This window comes from Mus musculus, chromosome 2 (assembly GCF_000001635.26).
Source record: "Mus musculus strain C57BL/6J chromosome 2, GRCm38.p6 C57BL/6J".
Classification (NCBI taxonomy): domain Eukaryota; kingdom Metazoa; phylum Chordata; class Mammalia; order Rodentia; family Muridae; genus Mus; species Mus musculus.
In genome coordinates this window covers 126,862,858-126,882,519 of record NC_000068.7, presented here as the reverse complement: position 1 = coordinate 126,882,519, position 19,662 = coordinate 126,862,858, and the positions used below count along the sequence as shown (strand labels likewise).

Genomic DNA, 19,662 nt, shown 5'->3' with positions numbered 1-19,662 from the left:
TTCATGAATTCATTGTTTCTAATAGCTGAGTAGTACTCCATTGTGTAAATGTACCACATTTTCTGTATCCATTTCTCTGTTGAGGGACGTCTGGGTTCTTTCCAGTTTCTGGCTATTATAAATAAGGCTGCTATGAACATAGTGGAACATATGCCCTTATTGCCAGTTGGAGCATCTTCTGGTTATAAGCCCAGGAGAGGAATTGCTGGATCTTCAAGTCTCTGAAAAAAGAAATTGAAAAAATCCTTTCTCTTTATTTAGTGCAGATGCTCTGGGTTCCCCAGGGGAGAAACAGTCGCAGAGGAGGCTCTGGTCTCTATGTGGCCACAAATGTCACAGCCAGTTGCTCTGCCTTTGTACATTCCTGTGAGATTTCGGAATCACAGACTAGTACAGTGCCTCAACAGTCGATTCAAAGCTGGTGAATGCCATCATGGAATATATATATATCCGTCATCTACAGAGGAGTGATGCCCTTGTAGAATGTTCATGCCTTCTTTTCTGTACATCTTGGGAGCTGTATCAAATTGTTGGCATGTTCTGGAAAGGTTTGAATTGGAACTTTATTAGCTTTCATAGGCATCATGGCAACACCAGGAAAGAATTCAGCCCTAGCAGAAGCAGTCATACGCAGCAATATGCACTAGAGCTGGCTGTTCTTACTGAGAATGTTGCTTTGACTAACGTCATAAAAGCCACACTTGTACAGATTAGCCAGTGAACTGGATTGGTCTCTTAGCTAAACCACGAACACTATTCTGTTTCAGTGCAACTGAGAATCCATTGAATATGCCCTTTGAGAGGGCCACCTGTGAGTGACATTTAATCAAATCTAATGGAATGATGTCAGTGTGCAGTAGCTCAAAACTTAAAACCCACCAACTCGATGGGCAATGGTGGTGCAGAGCTTTAAACCAGCACTCCAGAGGCAGAGAGGCAGAGAGGCAGAGAGGCAGAGAGGCAGAGAGGCAGAGAGGCAGAGAGGCAGAGAGGCAGAGGCAGAGGCTGGTGGATCTCTCTCTGAGTTTGAGGCCAGCCTGGTCTACAGAGTGAGGTTCAAGACAGGCAACAACAAAGTCACCAACACCACCACTACCAAGAAAGCACCGATACCACACCATGCATAAGACTCTGTTGAGCCAAATTCATGACTGTCTCTTCCACAGCATTGGCTATGAGGTTGCAGGAAGGAGGGCCTGTGGCTTCAGTCAGGACAGGTGAGGCCATTGTGCACCAGCTACAGATATGGTAGATTGAAGGGGCTTGCTGGTGCCAAGTAGCCACCAAGACAGGAACAACCTCTCTTCCTAAGATGGTCAACATCCAACCTTTCCCTCAGAAAGGTTTGAATTTCCAGAGACTAAATGTCCTCCCGACCCTCAATTTCATGCCTTTTCCCTGATGAAATTTTCTAATGTTTAAAATGGTTGTTGTGGGCCTATTTGTGTAGCAATCTTCTGAGATTAAGACCTTTTATCACCAAGGAAATCTCATTAAGATACGGGATGTCAAAAAGGAGGCAAAACAAGAGAATATTCTCATCTAAGGTGAAAGGTCTCAGTAAATCCCTGAAGATGACCGCATCTGTTAGGACAATCCCACCCCAGACAGCTCGAACCTGCAAGGGCTGCTGAGAGAGATTTAGACAAGCTGAGTTGAGACAAGCTCAAACCACTTGAGCTATTTGAAGGAGACAGTCTTCCACGTGTTAAGCTGCCTGCAAATTGTGAGCCATCACCTATGTGGGGATGGCTTTTTGATGACGTTATCTTTGAGGCATTTTTACTGCTGTAAGTAGCCCCTCACCCATTCTCCTGTAAGCGATCCCAATAAAGCCCACTGGGTCACCAAGTTGGACTATGGTGGTAACCTTACTTTGGTCTGTCACTGTTTTTTTGTTTTGTTTGTTTTTTTTTTAAATCTGGGATGAGTAGACATTTGATTACATTCCCCTGAGAATACTGTCCAACAGTAGGCCTTTGGTGTACCTCAGTCATAGTATCTTTGTCAGACCTGTGTGAGGGGCTGGGTTGCATTCCCAGCCCTGCAAAAGTAAGTAAGGAATGATTGCTTTGCAATAGCCACATCCTAGCTGTTCTTCTGAGAGTTCGTAAGCTGAAAGTGCAATACCATGGATTGTATATATTTACTTACAAATTTAAATTATAAAAAGAAGAAATCATGGAGCTAATGACTGACATTTTGGAGACTAAATTTTATTATTGTTGTCATAGTTCTGGGGCCCAAAGTTGTGTGTAGTTTCTGTGGAAGCTCAAATAGGCTGGTGTACCCATGTGTAATGGCTCATGGATTCACTTTGCACTGTAATATCACAGAATTCCATGTTATTTCCATGTAGTATCTCACTTCATGTAATCTTCCCCTATTTAGGAACAGCATCTTGTTTCAATTTGACATGATGCTCTGCATGCCAGAATTGGAGGACAAAATAATTACGAATTGGATTACATATTATGAAAATGTTTTTATTTTCATCTCTCTCTCTCTCTCTCTCTGTGTGTGTGTGTGTGCGCCCTCAGGGGACAGAGTGTGTTAGAGCCCCTGGAGCTGGAGTTACCGAGAGTTGTGAGCCCCTGATGTGATGTGGTTACTGAGAACTGAATTCTGGTTCCCTGGAAAATCAGCCAGTCCTTAAGTTTATTTGTTTTTAAACAAATGCCCTATAGTCATTAAGTGCTGGGCTGGAAAACTGGTGAAGATGGCTAAAGTTAAGATCCTCATTCAGTTAAATGTTTCGTGGGAAACTGACAAATAAGTTGGTAATTGGAGTTGGAGAAATGCTCACAGCCAAGAGCACCCCATTCTTCCAGAGGACGATCAACAGCCAACACCCATGTCAGGGGCTTACAACTGTAACTACAGCTCCATGAGGAGCCAATGCCTGTGCCTTCTACAGACACTTGCACTCACTTGCATATATAATTAAAAATCAAATCTCTTTAAAAGATTGATTTTAAGCAGAAAATATACACCAGGCAATGGGAACACTCTAGGAAAGGAGGCCCCTAAACCAAACTGCATGTGTGGTGAGAGCAGAGCCACACATTCTAAAAATACGAAGTGTGTCCAAGTTGTGGTAATAATGGACACTTCATAGAAAAGTAGGGAAGTATTTGGAAGTATGCAGAGGCAAGACTGAAGCAAAAATAAAATATGTGGGCTATCATGGAATAATGATCTAGTCATGCCACAATTTTATCAGATATTGCTACATAGATTATCTAAAAAATTAGAGGTTTGAAATAACAGTTCCCTGGGGTCAGGATGTTGGGAATGGCTTAGCTGATTTCCTCTTGGAGAATTTTGGAGGTAATGAGGGTGCTGAAGCCTTCCATAATGGCTTAGCTGTTTGGCTGGCAAGTAGGCACAGGCTATTGGCAGGGGTCTTAGTTCCTTGTCGTGCGTACTTTTTGAAGGGCTGTTGGACTTCTCTGAATGAATGATCTGAAAGAGCAAGATGGAAGCCAAAGTGTTCTTTTTTTCAAGCCTCAGAAGTCACACACTGTCATTTCTCTAGTACCCCACTGAGAGCCTGAGATCAGCTCTACTCAGTGTGAGACTGTCAATCATCGGGTAAGAAGATGAGGAAGGTGAGAATCAGGGAGGGCACTATCCAGGCTAGCTAATAGTGGATTGGTAATGTTTGTCTTCACTCTGAGTTCATCTTACATTTAACTCTGCACTGCTCACACTTACAGGAACCCATTCCAAGGAACCACAAGTCAGTGCCTCCCTCTCGGTGACCTAAGCCCCTCCCACGGGACACCATCTTTAAGAAGACTGTTATGGTTATTATAGTATGGAAAGATACGGGGCGGGTTGGGAGATGACTCATCTTTAGAGTTCTTGTTATGCTCGTTAGTGTGAGGATTCTCTCTTTCCACCTTAACAGAGGGGTCCAGAGATGGAAATCAGACCCTTGGCTTGTGGAGCAACATCTTTATGCACTAAACCATTTTGGCAACTTCTGAAAAGTTTCCTGAATGACACTGCTTTATTTTTACTTTTTAATTATTATCTTTATTTTATGTGTATGGGTGTTGTGATGGCTATTCTTGGTTGTCAACTTGACTATATCTGAAATGAACCACAATCCAGAAGTGGAGGACACACCTGTGAGAGATTCTCTCCCTGGTTTGAAGAGGGTGAATCCACTTCCAGTCTGGACCTTTGATGTAGGAAAGCATTTGGTCATTTTGTTTGTTTGCTTGTTTTTTTTTTTTTTTTTTTACTTTTCAGGACAGGGTTTCTCTGTGTAGCTCTGGCTGTCCTGTAACTTGCTCTGTAGACTTTAAACTCATAGATCACCTGCCTCTGCCTCCCAAGTGCTGGGATTAAAGGCGTTCCCCACAACTGCTTGGCTCTTTTCTCTTTTTAAGATTTATTTATTTATTTTATGTATATGAGTACACTGTAGCTGTACATATGATTGTGAGCCATCATGTGGTTGCTGGGAATTGAACTCAAGACCTCTGGAAGAGCACAGTGCTCTTAACCTCTGAGCCCCATCTCTTTAACCCATAGCTTTTCCTTTTTAACCAGAATTATAAAGTTAACAAGAAATAAAGTACTTTCATTTTGTTATATTTTGATTTTCTTTTTTGTCCTGTCTTCTAGATTATAAAGATAGTCAAGTCACAAAATGTATAAACCCAGTTGAAATTTCAAAGATAAATAGTTATTGAATGATCACATGTTAATCAAGATCCCTGGAATATTCATCAGATACTGTTACAACATGTATATTAAGACATTTTTTTATTTTTATTTTTTGAGACATAGTCTATGTGGTTTTGGCTGGCCTGGAACTTGCTATGTTGACCAGATTGGCCTTGAACTCACAGAGATCAGCATGCCTCAACCTCCCAAGTGCTAGGATTAAAGACATGTACCACCATGGCCAGCACTTGAAGCACTTAAAAACACTGCTCCTCCTAGGCCTACAAGGTGGGGAATGCCTGAAGATGATTTATAAGCACCACAAAACTTGTAAGAGAAAGAGTGAGTGGCTGGATTAGTTTGTTGAAGAGGCTTGGCTCAGTGAACTGTGGGTCATATTGCTTGGGAGATAATAACTATGCAGCATGGAAGAAGCTAAACCAAACCAAGGTACGTGCACATTGTAGGAAACTTCAGCTAGTCCATCCACAGTCCATCTATAGACACAGAGCAGGCTAGTGCAGTTGGCTCGCCCTATACCTAGGTTCTAGGTTGACTCAACCAACCAAAGAAGGAAAATAATTGGAAATAAAATTATACTGAACATTTTATTAATCTAAAGAAATACACATTTGTATTTTGTTAGGTTTTGCATCTATTGATTTAATGTATACTTAAAGATGTATATCTAAGGCAGGAGGATTACAGTAAATTTGAGATTAGCCAGAGTTAAAAGAGGAAAGATAGAGGCAGAACAGCCCTTCAGGCAGAGGAGCCTTTAAAATTGTAAGAAAAAATGTCTCTAGGTCTCTGTAGGGAATTGGTTCCAAGACTCTCCATACCCATAATATACATACAGAAAGATGATGTGCCAAAAGCAGGTTTGGTTTTGTGTTTTTAAGATGGTGTCATTCTAATCCTCGATAGCCTGGAATTTACTGCAGTCCTCTTGCCTTAGCCTTCGGAGTGCTGGGATTACAGGCATGTGCCACTACTCCTGATCTAAAAAAAAACAAAAAACAAAAAACTTTCAGGATGGCAAAAGCCGGCAATCCCAGCAGTGTGGGGTTAAAGGCAGAATCCATAGTTCAAGGTCATTTTAGGCCAGGCGCCTGGGCTACAAAGGAACTCAAATAACACTAAATGTCTGAAATTCCAGTTCTGGAGGATCTAGCACGGTCTTCTGAGGACACTGCACACATATGGTACACAGACATACATGAGGCAAAACACACATACACCTAAAATAAGTCACTAATAATAGCAGTGTTGATAAAAAAAAAAAAACGGATTGCACCCTTGATGGGAAAGGATAACGTGCGGGAAGAGATCGCTAATAACCAACGTAGACAGATGCGATAGCAAAAGAAACAGACAAGCGTGCGCGGCCGGGAGCTAAGTTTTGGCGAAGCCGGGGAATCTGGTCATTAAAGCGGAACAAGTTCTCGTGGACAGAGGCAGGGGAAGCCGAAGCCAGCAACACCAGGGAAAGCAGCAGCTCGGCGTTTCCCGGCCGGCGGAGCTTAGGGGCAGGCCGCAGTAAGCGCGCCCTTCACGTGACACGCCCTCCGCGCGACGCACTCGACGGCCCCGTCACGTGGCTGCCGCGGCCCCGTCTCCGGCGGAGGCGGGCGCGGGCGCGTCCCTGTGGCCAGTCACCCGGCGGAGCTGGTCGCACAATTATGAAAGACTCGACTTCTGCTGCTAGCGCTGGAGCTGAGTTAGTTCTGAGAAGGTTTCCCGGGGCTGTCCTTGTTCGGTGGCCCGTGCCACCGCCTCCGGAGACGCTTTCCGATAGATGGCTGCAGGCCGCGGAGGTGGAGGAGGAGCCGCTGCCCTTCCGGAGTCCGCCCCGTGAGGAGAATGGTACGGAGCCGGGCCTGGCGCGGGCGGGCCTCGCGGGAGCCTGGGCGGCGCTCCGGGGAGCTCCGTGACCCTCCGGGCGCCACCGCTCGCAGCGGAGCCGTCACGGAAAGGGAGGGAGGGCTGGGGTGGTGTGGCAAGGAGAAGGGCGCGGGTTCCGAGCTGTGACTTGGTGGCTGTGCCGCAGACGCTCTACAGGTACATTTTCTACTATTATTTTGTTTAATAGAACGGGAGCGATTTTGACGGTGTAGACTGCGATGTGGTTCGGGGTTTTGTTTAGCAGGCGACAGGGAAGGGACAATTCCTGGGAGGCTGAGACCGTGCGTTGCCAGGTCTGCGTCGAACTACCTCATCTGTTGTCCCAGACAGTTTGAAGCCAATGTGCAGACTGGAGGGAGTCGGTGTGTTGCAGCGTTGGCTAGAGCTTTTGTTGTTAAGGCCAGGAACCGGATTTGGAGAGTTCTTACAAAGAAAGCCATTTAGATCTAGGATCTGAGCAGGAAAGGCATTCCTGCTCAGTAGTTTAACTTGATAGGCTTTATGCAAACTGGTGTTTCTTTGCCGAAGTCAGACAGGTTTAGTTTTCTGCCTTTTCTTTATTTTTGAGACAAGGTCTCGCTTGTGACCCTGGCTGGCTTGGAACTCACTGTGTAGACAGACCAGGTTGGCCTTAAACTCAGAGATCCGCTTACCTCTACCTCCCAAGATTAAAGACGTGCGCCACCATGTCGGGCTAGGGCTAGGTTTAGAAGTGTCTTACTTATAAAGTACATGTGAATAAATACTGCATTTCTCACTTTCGTTTGTAAAGTTATTGAAGACTACTTTTTTTTTTAAAGATTTATTTATTTATTATATGTAAGTACACTGCAGCTAGCTGTTTTAAGACACTCCAGAAGAGGGAGTCAGATCTTGTTAGGGATGGTTGTGAGCCACCATGTGGTTGCTGGGATTTGAACTCGGGACTTTCAGAAAAAAACAGTCAGTGCTCTTAACCGCCGAGCCATCTCTCCAGCCGCTGAAGACTCCTTTTATTTGAGACTGGATTACACACAGCCTAGGCTGGCCTCAAATCCTGAGTCTATCATTGAGTTCCTTATCCTCTTGCGTCCATCTCCTGAGCTCTGGAATCACAGGTGTCTGTCGCCTGGCTTTTCCTAGTTTCTGAAAGGAAAGTTAAAGTGCCTCTGTCTCCGCTAAATCATTTCATTTAAATACTTGTGGCTTTGATTTAAGGGACTCTACTGGAGGGTGAGTTGAATCCAAGTGCCTTGAAAGCCGTTAAGCACAGAGTATTCAGTGATATATCTAGTTTTTCATTTTAGATGGTAAACAGCATACATTTGAACATACTGGTTACATATTTTTTAAAACGTTTTCATTAACAGATGAAAGATCCCCCCCCCCCAAAAAAAAACAATAGCTTTAGTTTTGTAAGTAATTCACCGTATATGGCACATAGTATTGTTTGGACATGCATAAACTTGTTGATTCTGTAAGGAGAACAGTCTAACTTTAGAATTAAGAGTGTTAATTTTATTTTTTTTCCCTGCTTAATTCCTGATAAATAGTGAGTTGAGTGGTTTACATTACACTATGCATCTGAGTTATAGTAACACCTTAGGATAGCTTAAAATGTGTTTCTTAAATTTGTTTGTGTTTTGCTTTTCTTCCCTCTTTCTTCATCCTCCTTCCTCATCGTCTTTTTTTTTTTCTTTTTTTCAAGACAAGGCTAGCTTCTAACTCAGAGATCCGCCTCCTGAGTGCTGGAATTAAAGGCTTGCACCACCATGCCTGGCTAAAACGTGGACTCATTATTCAATAATTCAATTCAGTTTCCTCACCTTTTAGGTCAGTCTGTCCAAAAATTCATTTAGGAATAATGGGTCTATACTGTATAATTCTTACTGTAAGTTGTTATTTTTGTGAGTCTATTACAGGCCAGGGAGATAGTTCCTTGGGTAAAGGTGGAAAAGAAAGTGATTAAGATGTCAAAAATCAAAGGATTATGCCAGGCATGGTAGTTCACACTTTTAATCCCAGCACCAGAGGCAAGCAGATCTCTGAGTTTAGTCCTGCCTTGAAAAAGCAAAATAAATAGGTAACTTTTGTGGACTAGTATTTCTAGTGTTGTTTATAACCAGCTGTAAAATGAAACCATGTTGTAATTGGTCATTACCTAAAATGTGCAGGTATAATGGTTGAAGGCATTACTTAAAATATAAACTGAAAAAAATGCTTATTACTGGGCACATAGCTCACTGGCTGATTGATTGCGTACCTAGTATGTGTTATGCTTTGGTTCAGTTTTTAATATTGGGGATGGGTGAGTAAAAGTTTTGAAGTGGTCTATCCAAGTAAGAACTTGCAAAACTGAAGTTAGAATGTTCTAGTCAGAGGTATTGTGACAAACTACCTTTTATATTTTTGTCCAGTATTTGAACACTAGATTATATACTTTCACCTTTAAAAAAAAAGATTGACCAGTGGATTTGTTTCGCCTTAATTGTAAAATTTTTCTTAATTCATTCACACAATACTTAAATGATTTTTCTATTGATAATGATAGAATCTTGCTTTCTTTTTAGGAACTTTCAACATTGAGTATGCTGCACATGTGTTTTGTTTTCTCTTTTAAAAGTGTTTTAAGTTTGATATCTGAAAGTAAACTTCAGAGTAGTTAAGATTAGGTTAGAATATAAACATCATGAGGATTTGAACTCCCCATTTATGTGAGTATATCAACATTTAGATGAATATCACTTTTTAAAAAATTTATTAGTGCAGGTGCCTGCAAAGGCTGAGCTAGAGTCCCCTGAAATTGGAGTTATAGGCAGTTGTGAACTGTCTGGTTGGGAATCAATTTTTGATCTTCTGGAAGGACAGTGTGTGTTCTTTACTGCTGAGCCATCCCTCCAGTACCAGGGGTTACTTGTTTTTTAAATGGGATATCACTGAATAAATATGTAGCCTGGAACTTGCTGTGTAGATCAGACTGGCTTCGAACTCACAGATACTCATCTGCCTCCTGATTGCTGGTACTAAAAGGGTGCAGAACCACACCTGGCTCAGTGTCAGCTTTAAATGGTATTTTGCAATTATTAAACTAGTTCTAATGGCTCATGTATACAAGTGAATTGGAGAACGGAACCTTTCTGTTTATTTTCAAAAGATAAAAAGATAATCTAATTTGAAGTAGATTAGTATTCTGGTTTGGTTCAGTTTGGATTTAGAAGATGGTTCTCCATCTATACGTCATGATTTTGGGTAGTATGCTCAGTTCTCTGAGGATTTAGATTTTTATTTTGCCCTGTTTTCTGAGACAGGGATTCTTTGTGTAGTCCTGGCTGGCCTGGAACTAGCTCTGTAGTCCAGGCTGGCCTAGAACTCAGAAAGCAGTCTGCTTCTGCCTCCCAAATGGTGAGCTTAAAGGCATGCGCTACCATCTCCCAGCTTTAGAATTTTTAGAAACCATTAAGTCTTGCTGTGTGAAGGTGAGAAGTTCTTCTAGAAGACTTGGTTCTTACTGAATTATCTTTATATCTTTATCTTATATCTTCTTCTTTTTAAGACTGGGTTTAGCTATATTGCCCATGCTGGTTTCCTAAGGGCCTGAGGGATGGATCCTCATGTCTCCACCTTCTGGATAACTAACTAGTTGTATGTTGCTTCACCTGGTTTAATGTCATATGATAGATATAGCCTGCTATCATTAACTTCTAAAGGCAGATTGTCCTTTTTTTCTATTTGACGTCAGGAGCTATGTTAGGATTAAAGTCTATGAAGTACTTTTTGTCTCTCCTACCATTATTTAAACACACTAATAACCTAATACCTCAGCTATCTAAATTCCAGACAGCCAGAAACCTCAACCTTTTTCTTTACTCATGGAAAGAAAAAAGCCTCATAAGCCAAGCCATATCAAGAACTTAGTAACCTTGACAGAATTTACTTATTGTAAATGTACAGAGTGAAATTTAACAGACTCAGTTACGCACTTTCTTCAGACAGTTTTGTAGTGTGCCAAAAGCGATAGAAGAAAAGGTAGCCAAGAAGCAGTTACTATGAGGAGGAGCTTGGAAAAGCTCATTTTAGAGAGCTTCACCTTATCTTTAGCATGTGAATAAAGTCTTTGTGGTCTTTAAGAATATAAATTTCCTATAACAGACAAGGATATTCTTGTAAGTGTCAAATAGGTTTGAAACAAAATTTGATACGATTAGCTAGTAGATATTAGCATTTAGATATGGCTGCCATTCTAAATGTTTTACATATGCTAATTATGTACTGTTCACTCAAAAAAACTTTGAAGTAAACACTTGTCTATTAATTGCACAATCACTTATTAAAGATCCTCAAGTTAAACCTGCTGGTGGTGGCAGCAGCTGCATAAGCCTTTAATCCCTTCACTCAGGAGGTGGAGGCTGAGGCAGGTGGAATCAAGGTTTAAAGCCAGCTGGTGAAGAGAGTGAGTTCAAGGACAGCCAGGGCTACACAGAGAAACTCTGTCTCAAAAACAAAACAAAACAAAACAAAAAAAAAACCCACCGAAGTTACTAATCAGTAGGTAGATGTTGATCTGCCAAACCAGGTGCCTGGAAGTGGCGCTTGTTATGTAAGGAGATGCATACTTGTCAGCTCTTAGGTGAAATGTGTTAATGTTATAAGGTGGTTTTTTTGTTTGTTTGTTTGTTTTAAAGTAAAATTGGAAGCTGAAGATGATCAGAGTATGGTTCTTAGCATCTACATTGGGAGATCCATAACCAACTGTAATTCCAGCTCCAGGGGATCTAACACCCTCTTGGCATCAGAGAGTATCAACAAGCACATGGCACACACTCACAGACATATACATAATCTTTGTTTTTAAAAATAAAGTCATTTAAAAATTGATAAAAATTTTTTTTATTGGCATACTATATTTTCTTCCAGTGACATGAAACTAGTAGAATTTCCTTTATTGCTAAGTTCCTTACATATAGACAGGTTATGTGCAACTCCATTTTACGTACTTTACTTTGACAGAGTATGTGAGGGGGTTCTTGGGAGATTGAAAAGTTATCTACTAAACCAAATAGATTTCTTTGAGAGGAAGTTCTGTATTAAGGACTGAGAAACATATATGTATTAATAAAGAACTGTTAAAATATTCAGAGATAGACAGTGTGTTAATAGCATTTGTTCACAGAGTAAAACCCAGGCTTTCTAGTAGATAATGCCCTAGTACTTCTTTAGGTATCCTCTTTTCAGATTAGTTTTTGTCATATATCCAAATATTATCATTGGCTATTGATGGGTGGCTCCATTTTTTTGATGTATCCACTGCATTGTTAGGGAAAAGTTACTTTGTTAAGAGTCTGCCTCCAAAGCATCTGCTTTGAGTGAGCTCTGGAGGGCTTCAAGGCTTATGCAGCTGCTGCCACCACCAGCAGGGTTAACTTGAGGGTTAGGTGGTGCGACTTTGCTGAAAAAAGTTTATCATTAGGGGTGGGCTTTGGGATGAACAAGTCTAGACTACTTCTGTTCTTTCTTTGCTCCATAGTTAGAGTGAAGGCCCTGAGCTCATGCTGTTTCCCTGCCATGGTGGACTCTTAACCCTCTAGAATTCTAAGTCCCAATAAATTCTTGTATAATTTTCCATATTCTTGGAACTTTATCACAGCAACAGTAAGGTAACTAATATAAGCTATATGCACTATTAACTGTAAGCTGTCTCTCAAGCCCAGCGGCTGTCTGGCAAACCTCTATTTTCAAGAATACTTCCATTGTGTATCAGTAGCAAAATTACAGTTATGAAGTAGTAATGAAAATAATTTTATGGTTGGGGTTCACCACAAAAGGAGAGCAGTACTAAAGGGTAGCAGCATTAGGAAGGTTGAGAATTACTATTTTGTGGGGGGTTTTTGTTGATTTTGTTTTTGTTTTTGGAGACAGGATTTCTCTATGTAGCCCTAGCTGTCCTGGCACTCATACTGTAGACCCAGCTGGCCTTGACTCAGAGTCACTTGCTTCTGCCTCCAAGTGCTAAATGCTGAAATTAAAGGCACGTACCATCACTGCCTGACACCCTTATAGTTTTTAATATTCTTAAAGTGTATGTGTGTGTATATATGTGTATACATATATGTGTGTGTGTGTGTGTGTGTGTGTGTGTATGACACCCCTCTCAACCTCCCCACCCACATGTTCCAGGGCTGCTTGGATTTACTTTGAGCAGCACTGTAGGAATGGATCTGGCTCAGAACTGTGACATTTTTAACCTGACTAAAATACTTGATAGCCAAGAAAGATAGCTAGTTCCTGACGCCCATCCCAGTGTTTCATCCTGGACCCACAGACTCTTACTCTTGTGGGCCTGCCTCAGTTACTGACTCACCTCAAAGCTTCTGTGTTCCTCTTCAGTCTCAGACCTTGTTTGTTGTTCCAGAGCCAATAGGGTGCCAAAAGAGGCACTCTTTATGTTTTCAGCAACCTCACCTTTTCCCATGTCCTTCCTCCTTCTGCTACTTGGAATGTTTTAAGACTGGAATTGTGATAGTGGATTAGCAAAACGAACCTTTAGTTAACTGAGGCCCACCGATCCTTTGGGATTTTTTACTACCTATTGTCACAAAAATTAATGAGTTTCTGATAGCTATAAGAAATGCTACTGATTTCCTTATCTAGCTAGCTGTTTTAAGGGTGCTTGTTAGACTTTTTTTTGTTACTAAATGTACTGGCTGGTTTTGTGTGTCAACTTGACACAAACTGGAGTTATCACAGAGAAAGGAGCTTCAGGTGAGGAAATGCCTCCATTAGATCCAGCTGTAAGGCATTTTCTCAATTAGTGATCAAGTGGGGAGGGCTCCTTGTGGGTGGTACTATCCCTGGGCTGGTAGTCTTGGGTTCTATAAGAAGCAAGCTGAGCAAGCCAGGGGAAGCAAGCCATTAAGGAACATCCCTCCATGGCCTCTGCATCAGCTCCTGCTTTCTGACCTGCTTGAGTTCCAGTCCTGACTTCCTTTGGTGATGAACTGCAGTATGGAAGTGTAAGCTGAATAAACCATTTCCTCCCCAATTGCTTCTTGATGTTTGTGCAGGATTAGAAACCCTGACTAAGACAGTAAATTTTGTTTTAAGGTAACTAAACATTTCACAAATAACACATGTGAATGTATGTATTGTAATTAGGGTTTTTATTAACTAAAAACATGTGAATTCTAAATTGTGAAAAACAGGCATCTAGGACAGTGGTTACCAGGAGTAGGGTGGTAGTGTATCAGAAGAATAGAGACTGGAAGCCCTTTCCCACCTGGTCTTCATACAACAAATGGAAGAAAGATGCTCTAGAAGAGTCTGTGGGGGTAGATAAGCAAGGTAGGTGCTATATGAAGGGTCACATGCTCTGTGTGGCTCAGCAATTTTCTGGCTTTTTCCCTCAGCTCACTAACCCATTTTCTCAGGAGTGCTTTCCCTTTCTGAAGGAAACCGTCTGAAAACTGTCTGTTAGTTTTGGTCTACTTCTTTGCTGTGAGGCATAAGAACCTAATACTTAGCAGGAGCCTCTAGACTCAGAGCCACACTTCTACCATTGGGAGAGAAGCAAGGAATAATGGTTAAAGTGTTTAAATTTAGTCATAAGAGCAATACAAACTGAAAACCTAGCTGACATGGTGATAATACTAATGTTTTGTACTTGAAATCTGCTGAAAGTATATTTGGATGATATATTAATCACAATCACTTCAGAGTGTATAGAAACATCAGATTGTATACCTTGAAGATACACTATTTTTCTACTGTTTTGAAACTGGATCTAGCTTGCAACCCTGTTAGATTGGAGTTCTCTGTGTAGCACAGTCCCCAGTCGTCCTGCTTCCATCTTCAAAGTGCTGGGATTATAGGCAGCACCACCAACTCCAGATAATGCATACAGTTCTTATGAGTCAGTTGCAGATCAGTAAAGAAGTGGTCCTCCCACTGAGGGCCAAAGACCTCAAAGTCTATTTGCTCGATGGTTGATCAAAGAACAGCTGATGCTGACTTGTTGATAATTTGAAACCTTTTTTAAAATTTTTATTTGATTCATTTTATGTAATACATGTTTTGCCTGCATGTATGTGTGCCATGTGTGAGCAGAGATAGTTGCAGATAGAAAAGGGACTCAGACTCACTAAAATTGGAGTTCTAGATTGTTGTGAGTCACAGTGTAAGTGCTGGCTATTGAACTCGGGTTCTCTGGAAGAACCATCCAGTGCTTGTAACCAAGGAGCTATCTATCCAGTACCATCTGGAGTTTTGAACTTTTTATCTTTGGTTGAGTCCAAGAAGATCCCTTGGTAAATGTCATAGTTATTTTTCTGTTGTGACTTAGGGAGCCAGGGGCTTGAGGGGACTTACAGAGGAAGAGAGCCCATCATGGTGGGGAAGGCCTGACAGCAGGAGCAAGAGGTCTACCTGACAGTCAGGATGCAGAGAGATCAAATTTTATCTGCACATAGGAAGCAAAGAAAGCACAAGAAGTTGGGCCAGCAAATTATAAAAACTATCCATAGGTATTTTGCATCCAAAACCAATGTAAACTTCAAGGTTTATTAATAACTTATAATAGTCCATGGCTATGTAGTGGTTTGAATATGTTTGGCTCATGGGAAATGGCACTTGTTGGAATAGGTGTGGCCTTGTTGGAGGATGTGTGTCTCTGTATAGTCAGGTTTTGAGGTTTCCTAGTGCTCAAACTCTGTCCAGTGTGGAAGAGAGCCTCCTCCTAGCTGCCTGAAGAAGATAGTCTCCTCTTGGTTGCCTTTGGATCAAAGTGTAGAATTCTAAGTTCCTCCAGTACTATGTATGTCTGCATTCTGACATGGTTCCTGCATAATGGTAACGGACTGAACCTCTGAAACTGTAAGCCAGCCCCAATTTGCCTTGGTCATGGTGTCTCTTCAGAGCAATGTAAACTCTTACTAAGATAGGATACTTCTGATAAATTATATTTTTGTTTAAGTAATTTGGTTTTTTATTTTTGTAATTTGAAGTTTCATTAGTAACTCTCTTAGTCAGGGGCTAGAGAGATGGCTTGGTGGTTAAGAGCACTGGCTGCTCTTCCAGAGGACCCAGGTTCAATTGCTAGCACCCACATACCATTTCATTGTCTATAACTCAAGTTCCAGGGAATCTTACTTCCATATATATATATATATATATATATATATATATGCAGACAGAACACCAGTGACATAAAATGTAAACAAACAATTTTTTTAAAAAGTATTTTAGTGTTTTTATTGCTATATAAAACACTATTACCAAAAACAACTTGGGAAGAAAGGGCTTTATTCATCTATAACTCAGGTCACACTCCATCATGGAAGGAAGTAATTCAGGGCAGGAACTTGGAGGAAGGAACTGAAGCAGAGACTTTGGAGCAATGCTGCCTACTGGCTTGCTCCTCGTGACTTCCTCTACCTCCTTTATACAACTCAGGATCAGCTGCCCAGGGATAACAGTACCCACAGTAAACTGTGCACTCCAAAGTCAATCATTAATCAAAAAATGCCTCTTAGACTTGGAATTTGAAGGCATTTTCTGAGATTCCTCTTCCCAGGTATGACTCTGGCTTGTATTAACTTGACATTACAATCAGGACAGCTGACTTCTTGTCATCTTGACACTACTACATTGCTATTAAACTGTAACTCTCTTTTTCTTTTTTGAACATTCCAACTTTTTAAAAATTCAATGTTTTTTAAAAATTAAAACACTTTAAAAATTCAAAGTCTAAAATAGCGAAGGTCTTATAACTGGGTTCCTATAAAATATAAAAATAGGTTAAATTCTTTCTTATTTAAAAAGGGAAGAACCAGGACATAGTTATATTCAAATCAAAGCAAAACCAAAGTCCATCGGTAAAGCCGAGTGTCAGTCGTGGGATTAACGATCTGGGTTCAAAGGGCGTGAGTATGAGAAGCTCCTCTGTCTCTTCACATAACATGTTTCATGGGCTCAGCCCAGCTTCGTTTTTACAACTGTCGTTGACTTTGATGGTTGTTCCACGATAACTGGCATCTCCAAAATTCTGGAGTCTCTCCTGCGACTAGTCTGCACTTTAACCAGTAGCCTCCCCTGCGCTCCCTCTTCTGGGACTCTGACCTTGTCACATGGAGACACATGTCACATGGAAAGCCTCAACTTTCCTCCATGGCCTCTTCATTCCTGAACCTTCTGCAACTGAGGCTGCTCCATTACACTGGCCTCTCATAGTGCCAAGCCTCAGCTGCTCCCCTTGACCATTTCATGCTTTCAGAATCACTCTTACTCATGACCAAGTTTGGCTGCCAACTTGAGGTACAGCCTTGATTCCCTCTGGACTACAGCTTCTTGTGTACTGACCCTCAGGGAACACTTCCCAGAAGATTTTGCCCTGGTGTTGCTATTTTCTTCCTCCTCTTCATTTTTTTCAAGGTCTGGTCATTTATTACTTTTTTTCTGGGGGGGCGGGGGTATTGTTTTGTTTTTCAAGCTAGGGTTTCTCTGCATAACCCTGGCACTCCTAGAACTCACGCTGTAAAACAGATCCTCCTGCCTCTGCCGCACAAGTGCTAGAATTAAAGGGGTAAAGGGGTGTGCCAGCACACCTGGGTTATTTGTTATTTTTAAAGACTTATTTGTTATTTCTTACTGGACTCAGATTTAGAAGTAGAAATTCACAGACAGCCCTATGTCTCTTGGCAATCGGTTTCTGGCATATTTCTTTGGCTTCCTTTATTCTCTTGGCTAAAGTTTGGCATGTTTTGAAATCTTGTTTTCTTGTTTCTTCAGAGTAATACGTTGACATTTGTGTTGTAGGACATGTGGAGTAACAAGATGCACAGTCTTAGGTGCTTTGGTCTTAAGTTCCTTATATTCTTTGTTCAAGGACTATCTGACAGCAAATTGATGGACATCATCTTCTTTAAAGATAGAGAACTTTCAGACTCTGAACTCTTTTGGGCCCCAGTGATTGAAGCTCAGTTGTATCTATTAGTCCAGGAATAATCTCTCTCATTCTTACCTGTCTCTGTCTCTCTTTCAACCCCCCACAACCCCATGCACATGCTCCTCTTTCTCATCTTTCTCTTCCTCTCTCTCTCTGTCACCCTCACCCTCTCTTTCTCATAACAGTACCCAAGTTGAGCCTGCTCGGATTGGCATCTACAATTTCTTCCACAATAGACTTACGCTTCCTTTCCCCAGCTTCCCTTGGTCTGTAACAACCCATACTCAACAGCAGGTGCACTCTTCTGGCTCAAGGCTCAAGGTTTTCATGGGAAAACCTCGTTTGTGGTTCCCACTAATGATTCTGATCACATAACCCTTGTACTTTTTACTCAGAAACAGCAGCAGCTACTTCTATGGCCATGCGCTTCTCATAGAAAGTACAAAGTGTACGTTCATTGCCTACACCTACTTCAATGAGTTTCTGTCAGCTGATGGCTAGAAAGGATACATTCATCTTGATGTGGCTGACCACTTAAGAGATGTCACAAAAAAAGAGCTGCTCATTATTCTTCTACTCCAGCTGACGAGTAGGGTTGTTCTTGCAAAGCAAAGATTTCACTTTTAATGTCACTGGTCTCCTCTTAGTGAAAGCTGATTCTTCTGCACCAACTGACCAGAATCACAGATTATTAATTCAGAATATGGAACTGCCCCCATATAGTCTTTTAAGGGACTCTTAAACTTTCCCTTGAAACTACACAAGCCTGGCCTCTATTATCTGCTTTATTTTCAGCATTATATTTTGAGTTCCCCAGCAGCTCATGAAGCTCTGAATACTCAATGGGTTGTCCAGCCCATAGTTCTAATATCCTTCCACGCTCACCTCCAAAACATGATCAGTTCTGTCATAGTAACATCCTACAAATCTAAGTACCAATTTCTGTCTTAGGACTTCTATTGTGAAGAAACCCCATGACCAAAAGCAACTTGTTTTTCTTTTTTCTTTTTTCTCTTTTCTTTTTTTTTTTTTTTTTTTCTTTTTAGACAGGGTTTCTCTGTGTAGCCCTGGGTGTCCTGGAACTCACTCTGTAGACCAGGCTGGCTTCAAACTCAGAAAATCATCTGGCTCTGCCTCCCTCCCCAGTTCTGGGATTAAAGGCGTGCGCCACCACTGCCCGGCTGAATATAGAAGAGGAAAGGGTTTATTTTAGTGTGTAACTTTCAGGTCATACTCTACCATTCACTATGGGAAGTCAGAGCAGGAATTTGCAGGAAGCAGAAATCATGGAGGAAAACTTGTTTACTGACTTGGTCCTTAGATATAAACCAGGACCTGCTGCACATGGACGGCAGTGGCCCCAGTGCATTGGGCCTCCTATATGGAACAGTGAAGACATGCATGCACAGACTTCCCTAGAGGTGATATGATAGAGGCATTCTAGGTGTAGTTTTCTTTTTTATAATTTTGCTTGGCTTCTGGGCTTGATGGCACTTGATTGTTATTTCTGCATTTTAGGGAGCTGTGATATTTCAGTTACTCCAATATTAAGAAAATTAATTTGCCTTTTACTAAGTTGTGCAAAACTGCATAAAGAGTGAGTTCAGTTTTAAGTTTAAGATGACTTTTAGGTATCAGAAGAGCTAAATGCCAGACAGTTGACATGTGACATGATTTTGGGATTGAAATGCAGTTTGTTTTGTTCGTTTTTTTTTTTTTTTTTTTTTTTTTTTTTTTTTTTTTTTTGAGACAGATCTTCCAGTAGACTAAGCTGGCCTTAAACTCATTCCCAAGTGTTGGGATTAAAGATGTGTGCTACCACACCTAGCCTGCAATTTTTTTTTTCAATGTTGGGCTGGAATGTAGAAATAGAAATTAGTGAGTTATCCAGTGTATAGTGAGGTAGCTATGAACATAACAGGAAAATAGAGTTGGAAAAAAATCTGATATCTGATTTTAAAAAAAAAATGAAGTCTACCAGCCTTTAAAAGATTGAGAAGGAAGGTTGGGCATAGGGGTACACCCCTTTAATCCCAAGGGAGCAGAGGCAGGTAGATCTCTGTGAGTTTGAGACCAGCCTGTTCCATCCCAAGTCCCAGGCTATCCAGGTCTACTTAGTGAGACTTGTCTTTAAAAAAAGAATAAGAAGAAAGAAAAGAAAA

General features: G+C 41.2%; 1 protein-coding gene and 1 pseudogene across 5 annotated transcripts in view; one reads left to right on the top strand and one right to left on the bottom strand.

Annotated features, from left to right (window-relative positions):
* Gm19213 (predicted gene, 19213) lies at positions 244-878 on the bottom strand (annotated as a pseudogene).
* Trpm7 (transient receptor potential cation channel, subfamily M, member 7) overlaps positions 6,259-19,662 on the top strand; it is an 84,704-nt gene continuing 71,300 nt past the window's right edge. For 3 of the 5 annotated variants that reach the window (XR_001783160.2, XR_001783159.2, XM_017319154.2), the window contains exon 1: positions 6,267-6,546. Coding sequence is in view for 3 of the 5 variants with exons in the window: in XM_017319154.2 (XP_017174643.1) it covers positions 6,544-6,546 (3 nt within the window). In the remaining 2 variants the exon portion in view is untranslated. Of the gene's footprint in view, positions 6,547-19,662 lie in introns of all 5 variants that reach the window. The other 2 variants (NM_001164325.1, NM_021450.2) reach the window with 1 other exon arrangement.